Source organism: Paramisgurnus dabryanus, chromosome 1, assembly GCF_030506205.2.
Source record: "Paramisgurnus dabryanus chromosome 1, PD_genome_1.1, whole genome shotgun sequence".
Lineage (NCBI taxonomy): Eukaryota > Metazoa > Chordata > Actinopteri > Cypriniformes > Cobitidae > Paramisgurnus > Paramisgurnus dabryanus.
In genome coordinates this window covers 36,053,912-36,069,627 of record NC_133337.1, presented here as the reverse complement: position 1 = coordinate 36,069,627, position 15,716 = coordinate 36,053,912, and the positions used below count along the sequence as shown (strand labels likewise).

Sequence of the window (15,716 nt, the reverse complement as noted above, 5' to 3'; positions counted from 1 at the left end):
CCAAATAATGGTTCCCGAAATTCCATCCAGGGGTTAATGACAAATAACTTCTGTATTTTTTTTTAAGAAAATTGACCAAAAGCAAAAGGCTAGCCTCAATTTATAAAACTAATATTGCTTCTGACCGTGCTCCAAATTCCCCAGTCAACATGCATTTTCGAGAAAATACTGTATTGTCCTGTAATTTAAAACATCAACATACTGTTGAGGGCCTCTGTCTTGTTGCTCCAATTTAAGCAGCCCACAATGCATTGCTAATTACAGTACTAAACTGTTTAACATGAAAACAGTATTTTAGTGTTGAAAATTGGCTGTAAATTTACGGCAATTGCTTACAGTGTAAATATTGATTCATCTTTTCCTCACTCTCATGTTGTTATAAACCTATATACATTTCTGATGAACACAAAAGAAGATATTTTGAGATGTTTTTGAGCACCATGGACTTCCATAGTAGTATTTTTCCTACTGTGGAAGTCAATGGTGCTTCTGTTTTCTACTGCAAATATCTTCCTTTGTATTCAGCAGAACAAAGACATTTAGACAGGTTTGTAACAATATGAGGGTGAGTAAATAATGACAAAATTTTCGTTTTTGGGTGAACTATCTCTTTAATGCCAAACTGAATTTAGTTCACTTATAGGACTTAAAGGGATAGTGCACACAAAAATAAATATTGGTTTATCTTTTCCTCACTCTCGGGTTGTTATAAACCTATATACATTTCTTTGTTCTGATGAACACAAAAGAAGACTTTTTGAGATGTTTTTGAGCACCATGGACTTCCATAGTAGTATTTTTCCTACTGTGGAAGTCAATGGTGCTTCTGTTTTCTACTACAAATATCTTCCTTTGTATTCAGCAGAACAAAGAAATTTACACAGGTTTGTAACAATATGAGGGTGAGTAAATAATGAAAAAATTTTAGTTTTTGGGTGAACTATCCCTTTATTTTTTTATTTTAGTGGGAAGCCTACTTTAAAGCTGCTTATGTTAGACTGTAAGTCAGCTCACTAGGATTTGAAATGTATGCAGTAGAAAATTCTTTCACCATCCGGTTTTCCAACGACCCTAGCACTGTTTGACATTCATTTGTCTTACAAGCAATTGTAAGCGCGCACACCAAATAAAGTTACAGTCATAGAACAAATCCTCAGTAAGATTAACTGTATTCTATAAAAACCCCATTCTCCTTAGGCATAGAGTATTGACTTGATTAAAATGGGCTAAGCCCTGGACTTACTGTTTCAGGTCGACTCTGTACTTCTAACTGTTGTTGATGTATAATGGCCTTCCCTCGGAGACGTTAATTAAAGAATGAAAGGTGGTCTAATCACAGCAGGAGATGTTCTACAAACCTTTCATGCTATTGATGCTTTCATGGTTCTCTCTCTCTCTCTCTCTCTCTCTCTCTCTCTCTCTCTCTCTCTCTCTCTCTCTCTTTCTCTCATTGATATTGAGCTGCAGAGTCCAGATGATCAGGCCCAGGGGAGGTGTAGTATTTTTATTATTGCGGTTCTGTATCAAGAGATGAAATTGTCTTGTGGGAGTAGCAGATTTGTAGCTGTTATGGAAAGTGATCTGGGCCTTCATATAGAGGTCTAAATGAATTCTTTCGTATCTACTACACTCCGTTCTATTTTAGAAACTTGAAATAAATTGTGCATATCATGCAGTGTGTTATTAGAAAGAAAGGCCAACATAGATGACATTTTCTCAGTCCTCGGTGGTATAACATCTACAATGCAATTGAGAGCCAAACACTACGTGAGAATCATAATGCGTCTTTGAGATAAAGAATGATTGCTAGTTTCGATTTTAATCAGCAACTTTGGAAGGATCTCTGAATACAAAACAGAACAAAGACAAATACAGTAAGTCACTGTAAAAATACAGTGTTGCACATACATTTTTAAGTTTAATCAACTTGAATTTACAATTCTTTTCAACTGTCTTGACTCATGAGTAGTTGCTATTAAGTAAAAAAAAATAAAGTTGAATAAACTTAAGTTATTTATTAAATAAGAAATAAAAATAAAAACATTATAATTTATTGCAACTCCTTCCTTGCCAAGAAAGTTGAAATGAGATGTAAATTCAAGTTAATTAAACTAAAAAATGTAAGTGCAACAAGGAATTTTAACATTGTGTGTGCACACTAATAAATATTTACACTGTAAAAAAAATCAGTAGAAATTGCAGCTGGGTTGCCGGTAATTTACCGTAGATTTAAATTTATGTTATTTACTGGTAACATTTTGTTCAAAGTTAAATGAACATTTAACATTTACAAGTCTTTGTCTTTACAGAGTAAAACTAAAAAAACAGCATCAAGCAAAACATTCTGGAAAACAAAATCTGAAGCAAAAAACAGAAAAAAGGTTGATGATGATTTCTGGTTCCCAGAATGCTTTGCATGAGGCTGTTATTGTATAGTTTTATTCTGTAAAGATAAAGACTTGTTAATATTTAAAATGTATTTAACTTTGAAAAAACTCTTGCCAGTAAATAACATAAATTTAAATCTACGGTAAATTACCGGCAACCCAGCTGCAATATCATTGTAATTTCTACGGATTTTTTTACAGTGTAGATTTAAGCCTTAAATTCGAAATACAACTAATTTGGCTTTCCAAGTCAGATAAACTTACTATTTAAGTAAGTTTTGTTAAATGTCTACTTTTAGACATCCTAAATAATCACAATATTCAGGCAGGAGGGACTATGGGTATTTATTTGGCAGACTTGAACGTGCTTTTAAAAAACTTTTTTAGGACTATGTGCAGTGACTATAAAACAGTTAAATAATACAAGAAAGAGACTTCCTATTCCCAAACAGTTCATTTTGTACATTAATTAATTGTGTAAAATTGTGAAAATCTTGTTCTCAAGAAATGTTAATATGACTATTTGAGGGTTAATCAAATATATTTTACTAAACCAAAAAGTTCCTATTCAGTGTAGATAGGACTTTAGTCTTGCATAACTAAAATAAATAAATCTAGTGGCACAACTTCCCTAAAGGGACTTTGGTTGTAATTAAAAATTGAAGGTAGCAAAGCACTTTTACAGTGCGTACACAACAAATAGTTGCATTATTGGAGATCATCGAGTAACAGTAGACACAGGAGTATAAATCAGCCTAGTCAGTTATGCACATATGCAATTTCACAACCACTTATTGGCCACCCCTGCTCCAGTCATATCCCATCATACCTTTCTTTTGACAACTCCATTACCTATTAACCAGCAGAAGTGAGCACTGAGCTCAGTCAGAATGGGATATTTCTGCTCCTCTCGTATCAAATGCCAACACAACCACAGCCAAACAGGGGTGGGACACATGCTGAATGATACGCATCACTGCCTAAAAACCCCATTTCGTTCCCTTGCCCTGTGGATTGAACACACGGGATGATGTGGGACAGAGAACCCATTTCAACTCCAGCTTTTTTCTGTTGTTTAATCTTTATACTGAGATGATCAAAGTCCAAACTGTTCTCTCCAAAATAATTGCAGGCGCGTCTGTGAGCGGCTTTGATTTTCAGGCCGTCTGTGTATTATAGTGTTGCTATGTTGATCACTGTCCATCATTTTGCACTAAGAGATGGTGAAGCTCTGAAGATTTGCTAAAACCACCACCACCTGAACACAAATGAGAGAGAGGTCTAAGAATAGAGGACCGAGAAATGGCTCGCAGACACGCAAAGGAGAAGTGTCTTTGGGCTAAATAAATCTGTCACTCTTTTGACCTTGAAAGAGTGGAAATGATGATGCATCTAAAGGACATGCATGCGTGTTACTATTATTATACCACACAACCCTGATATCTACAGTTTTTTAAGCTAAATCTTACATTTTTGGCCCTTTTGTTGACGGTGTAAAACCGCTGATGTGTATATATGCGCCCGCTTGCGTGAATGCAGCTCGTAATACTGTGTTGCATGTCGTGGTGCGTCAGACGCTTGATGGATGGCGGCTGCGTTAGCTGCACTTTTCTCTGCCGCCTGCAGCTGCGGAGTCCAGATGTACCTGCCGGTTTCTCCACCAGCATTTCCAAGCTCTGAAGAATTATCTGCTCTTCAGCCAGCCAATTAACCCTCTCTAAATAACACACCGACACACACACACAAGCGCAAAACAGCATACGTTACGTTTTTAACATCTGTGCATTGAATCCTTGGCTGTGATCTCATTCCCAGAACTTGGAAGCGTGCTTTTATTATGGAAGCCCAAATATATTTCATAAGCCATCCATCTTAATGGCACCTCTAATTGGGAAACTAAGACAAACTCTCTGCCGTTTGCTCTCTGACTCATCTACGCCTCAGCCGGTGACTCCGAATGCTTGCTTGGGCAGAACCGGTCAATATGGTTAGTGTTGTAAAGGCCTGTCGGTGATTGCAGCTATTTGTGTGGCATAGAAAAGAGAGAGAGAAAGAGAGATACAGACCGTCTAGTGGCTTTAAACACCCACATGTTCACTTATGATTGAATAGATCCTCTCAAACCACATGGCTCTGATGATCAGGGAATGATTGTACTGTACAGAAGATGAACTGAAGAGAAGGGCCTGTTAAAATATAAACAAGCTGCACTTATATTGATTGACTGATGTGGACATTTTTGGAATGTCCATCCCGATATCGTCATTTATTTAATGCGGCGATGGCCAATGTCGTGTTAATGTTTAGGTTGTTCAAAGGTTACAGATGCTAAGCTAAACTTTGCTCAATTTTTGTGTTTTAGGTGACCGAGTATCTGAATGGCCAGGAATCTGCCAAGAGCGCCAGAGTAAGTGTTTAACTTTTTTTTTTGTACCTAAATGTGTGGTTTCCCGGGCAGGGATTAGCTTAAACCAGGACTAGAACTTAGTTTAATTGGGAAATCACTGATTCTTGAAACTTTGGCAAAAACATGTCCCACTAAGAAAAGTGCTAATTCTGTTGGAAATTAAAACAATTTCATGAAGAAAAAGAATCAAGGTTATAATCAGGGGGTCCTTTGCACATATGTAAGGTTATTGTATAGGTTTATTTTTATTTTTTATTAATTTAATGATTATATGCTGGCCCATTGCCTACAAAATCAGCTGTCCTCGGTTAAGAGATAATAATTTCAACTTGATTAAAAAGCCAAAAGTAATAATTGAATTGAATAATATATTTACCACATGAAAGAGTACATTGTAATATGTATTAAAAACTACAAACAGTGAGTTTTGAACAATATTTACTATTATTTGGGATTGCTCAAAATGTGTCCCACATATTCGTCACCACCGTCAGATATTTTTAAAAAGCAATAAAATCAGACAATTAAAGGGTCAACTGCATTCCTGAGGACCCCATTTTCAAACCTTCAGCTCTACTGCATGCTTCAAGATCACTCAAGCTCCTGTATGTTTGCTATTTTCTCTTAAACTTCTTCATATTTTTGGACACTGCTACTGTGACAACCATAACATGTCAACACCGTCATCTTTGTAAAAAAAAAAATATTAGAGTAGATTATGAAATAAATGTATCATTTTTAAGAAGAGGTCTGAAGTAGCTAGCAACAGAGGGGAAACAAGATGGCTTATGTGAACAACTTATCTATTTTTTTTATCTATATTAGGTTTTTGTCACCACCGTCAGATGTCACCACCGTCAGGTTTTCTGTCTTTTCTGTCAGGTTTTACGTATTTTAGGAAGTTATGATTTGATATTTGTTCATCACAGTGCTCAGGATTGTTATTTTTTTGGACCAAATATTTACATAAAGTTTTAAGTATGAAGCCATTGACTTGAGTGGTATACATTTTGGAAAAATGAGGCCAATGTCACCACCGTCAGACGGAGTTTTATTTGTTTTAAATGAATATGCTTACAATATGTTTCTTTATTGCTGTTGAGTTATTAAATTAATAGTCTCTATTAATACAAAAATATCTTTATTAAATAAAAATATCATTACTTTTTCTGTTTAGGCTTAAAGTAAATGTTGTATGAATAATAACTGGAAAAACGCCTACCGTATTTTATGAAAAAAATACGAACAGAGGAGGTTGCACCAGTATTGCTGAACAGCCAAGACCTTGGTCAATAATGATATACCTTCAAATTTTGTAATTTAACTAACTTTTTTCAAAATTTAAACCTGTTTTATCCAAATTCCCAAGAATCACTGGAATATAACTAGTTTGAACAAACATGCCTTAGTAAAAACATTACTTGTGTGCATTTTTGAAGCAAAACAAAGTGTACTGATATAGTTTAAGATATGTCAGTGCAAGTTGTTTTCAATTCGGAAAGCTCTTACATTTGTTTTAGGCTATGTCGCGGAAAGAGTTAATGCACAGTCAGTCAGAGCCCATGGTGTAGTGGGCAGCGCCTGCCATGAAGAGCTGTGTCTGGAAAAGGAATAGGACTTTGGGTGCACGTGTGGACCAACTCCACTTCACTTCTGTAACCGCCCCAGGTTCTCCTATTGAAAAAGAACTAAACACTCTCGGTTGCTGCGTACTGTGTGAAACGTCCGTAAGGCAGACTTTTACCAAATAAATAAATAAACGGATGAAATACTTGAAATTAAAATTTCATAATGTGATCGGAAAGAGATTTATGAGAGACGTTAAACTAGCACAGTGTGTAAGATTGCTTGTCAAGGACAGCAGGTGAAATATATACAGTAGTTTAGCAGTTGTTGTACAAACATGCCGTGATTGACTTCATCGCATTACAGAGAGCAGTGTAATAATTTTCTGTAATGATCGCTAAACTGTTTAATTGATTGTTGTTCCAGACACAGCTGTGCTAATCTCTTAACACCCCATGACTTCTTTCTTTACGCATAATAAAATCATTTCAGGACTCTTTATGTGTTTATTTGATAAGTAGCCATTATAATAAACAAAATAATGTACAGTCAGCTTGTCATTAAATCCAATGCTTTGCAATATTCCTCTCTTAATGCTTGTAGGATAAATAGACAAGCATGTGAAGTCATTATTGCCACTGCTGGCACTGTCAATACTCCGTTTTCAGAACTGGCTCTCAGATCTGTACCTGAAACATCGCCTTTCACGTTGTGTGTCCTGTCCTGACGCTTTAGGATTAAACATTACTCTGTATCACAGGCCAATGGATGTTTAACAAGACTCAAGCAGAACAGAGAACCATGCCAACCCAAGAGCTTGATGATGATGTCCCCGCTAACTACAGCGCTAATTATCATAGCCGCTAATTAGCTGTGATTCACTCCTGAGTTAACAACCGAACTCGCATACACGCTCACAGATGACAGAAATGAAGAAAAGCCTCGCGCGGCATACGGAATGATTTCGCTGCTTCTCTAAGAATTGCTGAACCTCGAATGATCCACCATTGCATAAATGGGACAAAATCTAGATTCAGTGCTTTATGTGGCAAAACCAATGTCAAAAAGCATTGAAATTTGTCATGGGTAAAGTCTTCATACATGAGTGCATCTGAAGCGAGCGTAGTTAAAGAGGAGCGTAAACGACCGTTCGCCTCGTTATTACCGAGGTGTGATGATGTTACAGACCAGCTCGTGTTTTAATGGTCTGTCGACACATCGGCCATCTGCGCCTTAGTCTCACAGATACATGGCCAGAAATGCTTATCGGGATTTAATGATGGTTAATCGATGCTGTCGTACAGCTGAAATTTTTCCATTGCTTGTTGACAATTTTAGGTTTTCTAATGGCCTGCTTTTTTTTCATTTCATCAGAGTTTTGTTGCCACTCCTTCAGGCTGGCACAAAATTTTTATATAAGGGATGCCTAGATATATCGGCCTATAATCGGTATCACCCCCAAAAAAGTCTCACTGTCAGACAGTCACAAATTTGGGGGGGGGGGGTAAACCAGTATATCGGCCCATAATTGTATCGGCAAAAAAAGCTATTAACTCTTTCACCGTCAGCGTTTTTAAAAAAAGTTGCCAGCCAGCGCCAGCGTTTTTCATGATTTTCACCAAAGTTTGATGCCTTCCAGAAAATGTTCTTCTATAAATATATAAACATACAATATACCAAATGAAAGAACAGACCCTCTGCTTTCAAACAAAAAAAAGTTTCATCCTACCTTTAGTGGTTCTTTTGCAATCAGCTTTTGAATATGGGTAGGTTTCTGCAAAAACACCATATTTTAAGCAAAAAGCAGAGATAATTCCATTTTTATGACGGACTTTTCATAGAGATCCCATTCAGAGCGATCTTTAAAACAGACACGGACATGCAGCAGCTTGCCATAGGGCAATACTTCCGGTTTTAAAAAGTTGTGGAAGGCCACCTGGTGGATAATAGTGGTATTGCGGAAAGACGGAAAATCTCGTCATTGGCGGGGAAGCGTTTTCTCTTAATTGACGAGATATCTCGTCAATGGCGGGGAAAGAGTTAAGGGACACTCTACTTTTTTGAAAATATGCTCATTTTCCAGCTCCCCTAGAGTTAAACATTTGATTTTTACCGTTTTGGAATCCAGTCAGCTGATCTCCAGGTCTGGCTGTACAACTTTTAGCATAGCTTAGCATAATCCATTGAATCTGATTAGACCATTAGTATCGCGCCTGAAAAAAATAACCAAAGAGTTTCAACATTTTTCCTATTTAAAAGTGATATTACGCACTGCCAGAAAATAGTCCCCTAGTTTACGTTCAATAGCAGGGGACTATTTTCAGGTGCTGTGTAATATCACTACGCCTGCTGCAGCCATGTTACATCAGCAAAGTCTTTGATTATTACGCCAGAATGAGAGTTTAGTTACTAGCCATAATCGCCTAGAAAATTGCAACTTTTAATTTTCAATCGGTCTTAGTACACAATGTAACTACAGAAGAGTCAAGTTTTAAATAGAAAAAATATCGAAACTCTTTGGTTAATTTTGAGCGTGATGCTAATGGTCTAAACAGATTCAATGGATTATGCTAAGCTATGCTAAAAGTGGTAGCGTCAGACCCCGGAGATCAGCTGAATGGATTTCAAAATGGTAAAAATCTAAATGAGTATATTTTCAAAAAAGTGGAGTGTCCCTTTAAGGCCGTCACTATGTTTTTTATTAGGGATGTACCGATACATCGGCCTAAAATTGGTATCTGCAAAAAAGCAATTTGTCCCACTATTAGACATCTCCTTAATACTGTCACTTTATTTGTTTATTAGAGATGCACCGATATATCGGCCTATAATCGTTACACAAAAAGCTATTTTTCCCACTGTTGGACATCAGCCGATTGTTTAAAAGCAGCCAATGATATGGCAGATATGGTAATCAAAACGGGAGGAAACTCATTCTTTGTGATTTATTTTAAATTCACAGACTCACAATAACAATAATATTGGAATTTGTACTTACTGTGCATTTTTAGGATTTCAGAATGAGTAAAAAGCAAAACTATCGGTTTCTATCAGTATCGGTAGATGACTCTTAACTCTTTCACCGCCAGCGTTTTTAAAAAAAGTTGCCAGCCAGCGCCAGCGTTTTTAATGATTTTCACAAAAATGTAATGCCTTCCAGAAACTGTTCTTCTTCAAATATATAAACATACAATATACCAAATGAAAGAACAGACCCTCTGCTTTCAAAAAAAAAAAAAAAAAAAAAAAAACGTTTCATCCTACCTTTTGTAGTTCTTTTGTAATCAGCTTTCTGCAAAAACACCACATTTTGAGCAAAAAGCAGAGATAATTCCATTTTTGTGACGGACTTTTCATAGAGATCCCATTCAGAGCGATCTTTAAAACAGACACGGACATGCAGCCGCTTGCCATAGGGCAATACTTCCGGTTTTAAAAAGTTGCGCTAGTGGATAAAAGCGGTATTGCGGAAAGACGGAAAATCTCATCATTGGCGGGGAAGCGTTTTCTCTTGATTGACGAGATATCTCGTCAATGGCGGGGAAAGAGTTAAGTAATCAAATAGAAGTATCTGCACAGAAATGTTGTATCTGTCCGGCCCTTTTTTAAAATTCAACATATGTATAGTATTTAGAAAAAATAGTTCACCCAAATATGAAAATTATCACACAACTAACTTTCTTTGTTAAACACACATGAAAGATTTAACAATAAAATGCCATTGTGTTATCTTCATGGCACAACATGGCAAAATTCCTAAAAGCGCATACATTCATCATTATAATAATCCATACTTATGTCATACTTATTTTATTTAATAGTTCTCTTACACTTAAAACACAATTTATTAAGTCTGTGACTACGCTAATAAAAATGGCTTCAAAAAAGCCAAAGTAGGATTAACAATGGCATGTCACAGAGCAACATACGGACCAGCAGTCAAACTAAGCAATGTAAACTGTGAAGCGCCATTTAAATACCAAACTTGCTGTTTTCTTTTTTTTTTGAGTCAGCACCAAAATGAACTGTTGTGTAATTCTGTGTATGCTGAAAGAATTTAAAATTGACTCCTTTTTCGGTTTGTTTTTAGCTCAACATTTGGCGTTACGGTGACTTCCGTGGTGATGACGCAGATGAATTTGGGTTCAGACGTTAGGTCGCCATTCCAAAGACCTTGTGGAGGACAAGATGCAGAGATTTGCAGAAAACACAAAAGTCTTGAAAAATTTGCAACAAACAGTACATCAGTATGATCTTATTTTTGTCTAATGGTAAACACTTGCCTCTCTCCATTGTTTTTTTGTTTTTGTTTGTTTTTTAAATACTCATGCATAACCTCTCTTCCGCCCAAGGACTTTGTTACTTTTCATTTTCAATTTTTTTAAAGAAAGCAAGCAGGCTACAGATAAACCCGCCTGTAGCTGCTTCAGATAGGACCAACTATGTCATTTAATCTTAAATTTTCACATCATAGCCAATAATTTTTTCAACGTATATTTTTAGCTAATCACCAGCTGTCGAACCCACCATAGCAGATCTCTTCTGCCCGATCAGATTGATATGTTTTGGGGTTTGACTTTTAAAGATATGAGGGCGATGAATAAAGCAACCATGAACTCAACAGCTTATTGAGAAACGCGTCCTTGGTCAAGAGATATGATTATGTATTTAAATATATATACATGGCTAAAGCTAGATGACAAACTAATCAAGTGAACTTGCTGGGAGTATTTTTGTCTCTGATGTGATCCTAGTGCCCAGTGGCATTTTTGACATTTGTACAGGATGTGCGTTTTCTCTGTTTCTATGGCAAACGAAAAGCTTGCAGACACCTCCCTCGACCTCCTCTGTGAGGTTTACTTAACGGTCATCATTTCTTTTTCATGCTCTTGCCTGTTATTACAGAAACAGTGTTTCAATGTGTTTCCTTCTGAGGTAGAGCCTGTCATTGTATTTAAATCTGATAAATAAAAATGAGCAAAGTGTCATGTTGTATGGCTGGTTTTAAGAGCATGTGGTGGTGTTGAGTTTCTCTCTTGGTCAATCTACAGCAGTTTTGTGGTGTTTATAGACATTTATTATACAGCTCTTTGGAATGCTTGATTCTGATTGGCCAGTAGTGACATTTGCATGTTTCTTATTCCTAGATAACAACCACTCAAAACTAATAGCACACGGTAAACCACATGTTGCAAATCATTTTGACAGGTACAGTTTAATATTGCACAATATAAATATGTATTTTAATAACATATGTGACATTACATTCATGACATTTGAAAGTTTGGTCTCATCTTAAAACCGAAAGTTTACAGGTTTTCCTTGCAGAAGGTTTGGATTCCTTAAAAATGAATTCGTTAAATCAATATTAAATGTTCCTTACCTTAATGTATAGGCAGCCGTTTGTTATTGCAGAAATAAGTCCCCGACAGTGATCAGGACCTGACACAAAGCATAATAAAGTTCTTATCGTGGATGCTGATTGGTCAGAACATCATTACAGCCATGCTAACATAGTAAATACAGTAATAGCTATAATGAGGAGCACTTGTTTGGCTGTGTTTATTACCATGGAGCATATATAACTGTTTGCCAAGCCCACTAACAGTGGGTGCATTAAAAATAAATGACTGCCGATGAATGTTTCTTATTAGCCGTGAACCGTTTGCCATTATTTTTATTGAAAATCTATAACTTGTTCCTGTGGCAGTCAACGTGTAACTTATAGAAACTATTAACTGATTAACTATGTTATATTGTACTCTAATTTGGCCAATGTTAAAGGGTTAGTTTACCCAAAAATAAAAACCAACCCTGTGGTAAGAAAGCCTTGCTTATCTAGTTACAATAGGATTGATTATAACCTTCAAAAGGGCTATAAAATAACGCAACTCATGCTGTCTATTCCAATTGCCGTGATGGTATGAATGGTTTTGGTAAAAACAAATAAATATATATATATATATATATATATATAATTCATTGTTTTATTCGTTGAGTCTTGACTTTATTGTGAGAATTTATGCAAACAATGTCAATGTCACAGTTCAGGCACAGAGAATTTGTGCAAATAAGACTTTCATCAAATGATTTTATTGTTGTATTTTTCTCCAAACCTGTTCTTATGCCTTCTGGACCCTTGAAATTTACGGCATGGGTCATATATGGAGTTATTTCATAATGCTGAGGTGTTACAATCCACTCCAGCTTGAAACAGAAAATCCAAAACGACATTTTAAAACATCTCTGTTTTGGTTTCATAACAAGAGGATGAGTTATCATTATATAATAATTCTGGACTTAACCCTTTCATTTTGAACCCTGGGGCAATTGTTAACCTTGAATTGGGACCGTATCACCAAAAAAAAAAACGGATGACTTTGGTTAAAGAAAAAACATTTGAGGAGTTTAGATGCAAAACCCTCTCGGTTAAACGTGTATCTGACATGTTTTCTTGTAAATGAGCATTTTTTTATTATGTTTATGTCGATTATTTCGCTTTAATGCAAATGAAAAGGTTATTAGTCAGTAATTGAAATGTCTTATTTTCACAAATGTCAATTTGGTCAGTTCATTTGTAATTAACCTCCTAATAGGTGAGCTTTGGTGTTTCTTTTTTCAGATTTCTTCCAGCTTTTTGTGGTTGGGAAGAACCAATAAATATAACAACCAAATAGTTTTCTTTGAACATGAAGCAGTGTAATTGTCCATGTTTGTGTACTACAGGTTCCAGTTACACAGAATTAAGTATTATGGCGCAAGCAACAAAAAAATGTAATGTCCATGTATGTAACTGTCATTTGCTGCAAAACCCTCTAAGTCCATGCAAGCTTTTTGGCAAAAACCTCCACTTCTTAATCTTAAAAAAAAAATTCTTTATACAAGACTGTAAACAGTTGCAAAATTGATAAAAATGTAACTAGAAACACTACTAACTTAACAACACATTAGGAGGCGCTGTGATGCATGTAACTGCTATATTGGGGTTGTATGCAGGTCCAAGTACTCAAAACTGACCCAAGTTTGAATATTATCCATGGTCGTTTCACATTCATCTTGGGGGACTTTGTTGAAAAATTGACATAGCATTTACAGTAACTTGTGTTTTTGGATGAAAGGTACTTGATGAATGTATAATACGTGTCAAGAGCATTCGGTCAATATCGTTATATCTGAGCTCCTCATTTGTGTCCCTAATATTTGATGTAGTTATTCGGTGTGAATTGTTAACTGTGTATAACATGAATATACTCACTGCTAAAAGGTCTTTTGCCATGATGGGTATATTCACCATACACTACAAACATTATTGCCTAATGCATTTTAAGGAACAGTGCAGAATCTGGCATTTTATATTTGCCATCTGTCTAGACAGAAACACGATGAAAAGACGATATTTATTAAATGTAAGAAAAAACATCCTTGGACTTTATAAGGCCAGTGCTTTCCTTTCTCTCTCTCAAAGGATTTTGGAGCTAAAATGAAATTCTTCAAATATTAAAAAAACGTTTGATTTTAGAATATTAAAACACTCGGTTTGCTGGTTTCTTAGTAAAGCCTCAGTGAGTGAATTCAGGTTTGCTTGAGAAATCACTTGAGTTTAAAGTTTTATCTGAATGACCCACATCAAAACCCATCATTGCTTCTGTACTCTCAGCCCTAATGATCCATAATCTCTCTGGTCTCACCTAAGGCAACCCAAGTTATTTATTAACTTGATGAAAAAAGACTTTGTTCTCATATGATTACAGCACACTATACATAATGTGATGATAGTTTAGTATATAAAGTTTAAAATCTCATATTTCTGCCTCATTGCTGCATTTATTTAGTGTTTCAAAATTATTACAAACTAATTGTAAGTCACATTGCAAGAAATAACTAATTTCGGGTTTATGAGCTTTTACTGTCCATTTTGTGTGAAAACCTTACATTAATAGCCTAACATCATCACTGACCCATCATTGACCTTACTGCACATAATATAAGAAATCAATGAGACGTACTATACTGTATATTATTTGAAAGCTGTAACAATCTGTTAAACAAAGACATGTTTTTCAGATTAACATCTAGAAAGGGGTCATCGGCTAGTATGCAGTCCACATTGGAGCCTTGTTGATCAAAACAGGTCCACCATTGACCTCTCCTTATTCCTTTCCCTCTTATCTATATATTTAATAAAAAAAGCAAACCCTGCTCTAAAATATGAGTGAATATATTGATACAGTGCAGTTATGTGACTTTTCCATGAGTAACAGCAGTTTCGATGATGATGCTGCTATAACCGTATTAAACTACGAATCATTTATTTATTAATAAAGAAATGCAATGAACCTTGATCGGGTGCAGAGAGAGAACCCCTCCGTGTTTTCTCTCCAGATGATATGATCTGAATGGTGTTAACTATGGAAGAGAAGTGCGTAACCTTTGTCGGCTGAAACTAACAAGCTGTTAGTGGCAATGAAACCACAAACGGCTGCCAAAAAACACCACTGCTGCCATTTACCTCCATAATGACTCCATTTGCCTGAAGCTTTCACCCAAAAAAGCTCCTGTAAATTGTGAGTTTAGGTTAATTTGACAAAAATAATTTTGACTTGAAGACAGAGGAAACCTGCACACTAGGGTTAATTGATCACATTTTTTCCAAGCTTAATGACTACCATTATTTTTGTATAATCTTTGATAAGTGATGCATCATTTGTAAAAGTGTAAAATAGGCCAAAAAAGGTTTACCAATAATATAACTGCTGTCTAATTAGCCTTTCTTTATGAGATTTTATTACATAAAAATTTCATAGGTTCCTGGGTATGGTTCTTTTAAAACTAATTATATGTAAAACACCCTTATAAACATGCCTTAGTAAAAAATGTTACTGGTGTGTATCTTGAGACAAATCAACGGCACTGACATATTTTAAGATCTGTCATTGCAAGTTATTTTCAATGAAACAGCGCAAACGTTTCTTATGCTACGTACACACCAAACGCATAACATTGCGTTGCTCGCTCTAGATTACTCATAGGAAACATTTTTAGTCATGCATTTTTTTTCGCTTGAGTTGAATTTTTTTAACTTGTGCGAAGGCACGTTTGAGGTGAATATTTTAAGCTTACGTAATTTAAAACAACGCTAACTTACCTTTAAAATAGCTGAAGACGGCGTGTACGAACATTAAACTTCCTTAAAACAGTGTCCTGTAGATTTGTAAATTCCACCTCGACCTCTAATCTCTGAGTTTGAGCCAGTCTGTGTTTGCATGAAGTCAGATGAAGCAGGCGGTGCTGGTTCGTTCTAAATGTTCTAATATCCATATTTTACACGATTCATAAAATGCCGCGAAAAAACACGT

At 35.8% G+C, this 15,716-nt stretch overlaps 1 protein-coding gene across 1 annotated transcript in view; it reads left to right on the top strand.

Moving 5' to 3' along the window:
• snd1 (staphylococcal nuclease and tudor domain containing 1) overlaps nucleotides 1-11,346 on the top strand; it is a 195,323-nt gene extending 183,977 nt beyond the window's left edge. The window contains exons 23-24 of the mRNA XM_065268696.2: nucleotides 4,750-4,794; nucleotides 10,451-11,346. Coding sequence (XP_065124768.1) covers nucleotides 4,750-4,794; nucleotides 10,451-10,516 — 111 coding nt within the window. The 3' untranslated portion in view covers nucleotides 10,517-11,346. The remainder of the gene's footprint in view (nucleotides 1-4,749; nucleotides 4,795-10,450) is intronic.
• Nucleotides 11,347-15,716: the final 4,370 nt, after the last annotated feature.